Source organism: Gastrolobium bilobum, unplaced genomic scaffold, assembly GCF_033153095.1.
Source record: "Gastrolobium bilobum isolate Gb01-03AN ecotype WA unplaced genomic scaffold, APGP_CSIRO_Gbil_v1 utg2313, whole genome shotgun sequence".
Taxonomy (NCBI): domain Eukaryota; kingdom Viridiplantae; phylum Streptophyta; class Magnoliopsida; order Fabales; family Fabaceae; genus Gastrolobium; species Gastrolobium bilobum.
Window position 1 is genome coordinate 58 of NW_026897042.1, and position 5,198 is coordinate 5,255.

The following is a 5,198-nucleotide window of genomic DNA, read 5'->3' on the forward strand; positions in this document are numbered from 1 at the left end:
CCCATGGTTGGCCAGTAATAACCAGCTCCGAGGGCTTTTCTGGCCAAGGCTTTTCCACCCATGTGGTGCCCATTTATCCCTTCATGGTTCTCGGCAAGAACATACTCGGCTCCCTCCGAGTCCAAGCATTTTAGCATGGGATTATGCAGGCCCTGTCTAAATAGCTGGTCATTCACAATCGCATATTGGGTCGCATCTCGGACCAGCTTCCTGGCTTCCAGGCGATCCTCTGGCAGTATGCCTTTCTCCAAATAATCAACCAGAGGTTTTCTCCAGTCATTTACAGAGGTTACCATCATCACACAACTCGACGTTGTTATGCTTTGCTGCACCACAGTTATGTGATTCCCTGGATTTTTGGTGCTGGCTAACTTCGACAAAATATCAGCTCGGCTATTCTCCGCTCGCACGATGTGATAAACCCGGACCTCATCAAAGTCGGCCATAATTTCCTGGACCCGGCTCAGGTATTTCATCAGTAGAAGACCTTTGGCTTGGTACTTTCCTTCTATTTGCGAGGTTACCAGCTGTGAATCGCTGAACATGTCCACTTTCCTAACGTTGTGTTCTTTGGCCTGAATTAAACCAGCTATCAGGGCCTCATATTCAGCTTGATTATTGGAAGTTGGGAATCCCAGGTTCAGAGAATGCTCTATGGTCACTGCTTCTGGGCTTTCTAATATGATTCCAGCCCCACTTCCTTTAATGTTGGACGATCCATCAACGTAGACCTTCCAAGCATCCCCGTGTTCCTCATTCTCTGAGTTTTGTGGTGTTAATTCCATTATGAAGTCGGGTAAAGCTTGTGCCTTGATTGCTTTCCAACTTTCATAAAAATGTCGTATTCACTGAGTTCTATTGCCCAGGTAGCCATTCTTCCTGTCAGGTTTGGTTTGTGCAACACCTGTCGAATAGGCTGGTTAGTCCTCACAATGATTTGATGGCCCTGGAAATACGGCCACAACCTTATAGCCGTGATTAATAGGGCAAAAGCCACTTTTTTCTAGCATTTGATACCTAACATCTGCACCTTGTAATGCTCTACTGACAAAGTAAATCGGCTCCTGGCCTTCGTTTGTTTCCTTGATCAGCACAACACTTATTGCTTCCTCCCCTACTGCCAAATAAAGAATTAAAACATCTCCTGGGTTTGGCTTTGAGAGGATCGGTGGAGTTGATAAACACTTTTTTATTTTTTCAAATGCGGCTTCGCACGCCGGGTTCCATCTGTCAGTTGCTTCTTTCTTTAAAAGTTTAAAAAAAGGGAGGGCATGTTCTGCCGATTTCAGAAGGAACCGTGTTAGCGCCGCTATACGTCCGGTTAGCTGTTGCACCTCCTTTTTATTTCGAGGCACAATCATGTCAAGAACTGCCTTGCATTTATCTGGGTTTGCCTCAATTCCTCTGTGGGTTAACATGAAACCGAGAAATTTTCCAGCTGCCACCCCAAATGCGCATTTGACTGGGTTGAGACGGATGCGATACTTTCTGAGCTTTTGAAAAGTTTGCTCAAGGTCCCGGACATGATTCATCATGTCAAATGACTTCACGATCATATCATCTATATACACTTCAACATTTTTCCCCAGCTGATCTTTAAAGACCTTATTCATCATTCTCTAGTAAGTTGCCCCTGAGTTTTTAAGCCCAAATGGCATCACATTGTAGCAATAGTTGGCATTTTCAGCAATGAAGGACGTTTTTTCTTGATCAGCTGGGTACATCAGGATCTGGTTGTATCCTGAATAGGCATCCATGAAAGATAACAGACGAAATCCAGCCGAATTATCCACTAGCTGATCTATTTTGGGCATAGGATAAGAGTCCTTTGGGCAAACTTTGTTTAAATTCGTGTAATCAGTACAGATTCTCCATTTCCCATTCGGTTTTTTCACCATGACCACATTAGCTAGCCACGTTGTGTACTGTATCTCTCGAATGAAACCGGCATCCAAGAGTTCTTTAACGTGTTCCTGTAGAATTTGTTGTCTTTCAGGTCCCAGTTTCCTTTTCTTCTGCGAAACTGGCTTGGACCCCTGATGAGCTGCCAATTTGTGACAACAGAACGCGGGGTCGACGCCAGGGATTTCTGACGACTTCCATGCAAATACATTCGTGTTGCTTTTAAGAAAGTCGACCAAAATTTGCTTAATCTGGGGGTCCATGGCCTTACCAATGCGAATAAACTGACCAGGCTCTACCCCCAGCATTACATCCTCGAGCTCTCCATCAGGTTCAGGTCTCGGCATTACTTCTTCTCTCATGTCGAGTTCAACCATTTGGACCGGTTTCTTAGATTGTTGAGGAGTTAGATTTCTACTACTTTTATCCCCTGGTGAATTCGGGGTGGGCTTGAACGTCCCCCTCCATTATCTTTGATAGTACCGAAGTAACAACCTCTGGATTCCTTCTGATCTCCACAAACAGTGATTACTTCATTCTTATTGCTCACCATTTTTAACTTCTGGTGTTTTGTAGAAACCAGCATGTCTCATTGATGTATGGTTGGCCTTCCCAGGATGATGTTGTATTCTGATGGGAAGTCAGCCACTATGAACCTAACTCGTTCTGATCTGAACGCTTCTTTTGTTCCCAGGGTTAATCTGAGATCAATGTAACCTTTAGGAGGCGTATGTTCTCCGTTAAAGGCTACCAACGTCGTTCTGCAAGGTTTGAGGTCCTCTTCATCCAGGTTCATCTTCTTAAAAGTGTCCCAGAGCATGATGTCGGCGCAACTTCCTGCGTCTACGAAAATCTTCCTGACCCGGCAGTTTACCAGGGTCCCTGCGATTACCAGTCCGTCAACATGACCGGGAAGCACCCCGCGCATGTCTTCCTTCGTAAAGTATAACAGAGGTGGATCTGGCTTGGTTGAGTCTTCCTTGAATTTGGGATGATCACGAATGGAGAGTACCTCTTTCAAGTACTTTCTTCTAGCACTTACAGTATCTCCTCCACCTCCCAATGCTCCACTAATCACATTACAATCAAATTCCACTTCAGGGAATTCATCATAGTTGGGATCATTTTTCTGATTCTTATCCTGCCTGTTCTTCTTTTCAGTAGCGGGGCTTTTGCTTCGGTTCCTGTTCCCCAGCTTCCTTTTATTCTTCTTGGAACCTTGAGTTTTTATCACATACTGACGTAATCTACCGTCTCTCACAAACTTTTCCACCGCGTCTCGGAGATCCCAGCACTGATCAGTGGTGTGACCTGGCCCATCGTGAAAGGCACAGTATTTGGATTTATCTAATCCTCCTCTGTCGAATATGGGACAAGGTCTCTCCACCTTTTTCATCTCCGTCGTGGCTACTTCTCTCCAAATTTGAGAGCGCAACGCATTCAAAGGCGTATACTTATCGTACCTTCCAATGCGTTCTCTCATGTCCGAGATCCGTTGGCGCTGGTCTTTCTTCTTACTGTCAACTCGTTCTTTTCCCTTCGGGGGTGGACTCTTCCTTCTCGGGCTTGTTCTGTTGACTTCATCAGATTGCGCATTTGCAATCTCCATTTGTTCTAGTTCAAGGTATTTCTTCGAGCGAGTTCTAAACTCCTCCAATGTCTTTACTGGGTCCTTGTAGACCGACTTGGAAAGTCTGGATCCGCCGTCCAGACCTGCAACAATGAGATGAACATGGACATTCTCCTGTAATCCTGGAACCTGCAGCGCAGCATCCTTGAACCGGTTAAGTTGTTGTCGTATCTTTCCAAGAGCGAACTCGGACTTGGGATGCTTCTTGCTGGTTGCGAAATTCAGCAAGAACTTCTGTCCGAACTCCTCGAAGGATCCGATAGAATTAGCAGGCAAGGTTGAAAACCATGCCTGCGCTGCCCCTGTCAATATTACAGCGAATATTCGGGATATGAGAGGTTCATCAATTCCCCGAATATACATATCTGTGTCAAAGGCATCTATGTGCACCTGCGGATCTTGGCTTCCATCATATTTCGGTAAACGTGCCGAGTCAAAGTCCTCTGGGAAGACAGCACTTAGTATTTCAGTAGTGAATGGGTTGTTATTATACTGCCCCCTGCTGTATTTCCTCCTATATCCGCCAGGTTCTACTCGTCCTCAGATGTTTTGAATATCCTATTGATACTGAGCTCTGACCCGATCCACCTGACCGTCAGTATGTGCTTGATGAGTTCGTGCATCCTGGTCATCAGTGACCTGATGCCCCTAGTTTAGCAGGTTGCCAGGGTTTTCTGCATGAGGGACTTGGTATGATTGAGCCGGTTTTCTAGGTCCTTCTCGGCTATGGGCAGGCTGGCCTTCGATATTGGTCATTCCTGGCGCATTCCGCCGTGTTAGTCGCTGCTCCAGGTCTTGCATACCTCTGTTATTCTCTTCTCGGATAGCCCTGAAATCTTGTTGCCGTTGCAAGTTTGTGCGGGTTTCCAACGCTGCTATTTGTTCCATAATTGTGTTTAATGCGTTGTTGGCCAGCCAAGTATCCGGATCGGCCGATTGAGCGATGCGTGCAGCCAGATCGCCAGGATGCTGGGGTGGGTTGCTCCTTAATGGAGCTACATTTGCTGCATTTCCCCTATTTCGGGGTGCTGGTGTGGAAGCGGTGTCCGAAACATCGTCTTCGACCTGGACGTGATCGTAATCCACGTTGTTTCCAATCTGAGTATGAGGCTGATTTATCTCCTCAATGACTGGATCCAACGGCTGATTTTGATTTTGGGGTGCCTGCTGGCTACTGCTCCTTGTCTGGATTGCCATCCTTTGTCAGATTTGGTGGGAACTTCAGATTCAAATTCAGAAAAGAATCCCCACAGACGGCGCCAATGTTCTGTCCTTGGGACAGAGATGTCTAGCCCAGTTAGGCTAGTACTATAATGACCCTAACTGGTAAATCTTAGTTAGAGATTTAATTTAAGGATTTAAATGCCATAATTAGATTCAGTGAGCGATTTCGATTATTTTGACTGTAATTATGACTATGTTATGAATAGTGCGTTCTGCCGGAGAATTTACAGTTTTGTGAATTAACCGGTAGAGCTTAAAATGAGCAAAATAATTTTAGGAACATAATTTGAAAATTCTGATGACAAATATGAGTTCAGAACGAAAAATTGTATAGTCTGGCACTTTCCGTGAAAATCTCATGAATAGTGTTTCTACCGGGTATTTTGTACTGCTGTTTAAGCAACCGGTAGAGTCCAGAAATAAATAATTGATGAAATAAGAA

At 45.1% G+C, this 5,198-nt stretch overlaps 1 protein-coding gene across 1 annotated transcript; it reads right to left on the minus strand.

The window, feature by feature from the left end:
* Positions 1–2,491: 2,491 nt before the first annotated feature.
* Positions 2,492–4,729, minus strand: LOC133303624 (uncharacterized). Its single transcript, XM_061503552.1, has 2 exons — positions 4,336–4,729; positions 2,492–3,975 (listed from the first exon to the last, which is right to left on the minus strand). Exons 1-2 carry the CDS (start codon positions 4,727–4,729, stop codon positions 2,492–2,494), a joined length of 1,878 nt encoding a protein of 625 aa, XP_061359536.1.
* Between the last annotated feature and the right edge of the window lie 469 nt (positions 4,730–5,198).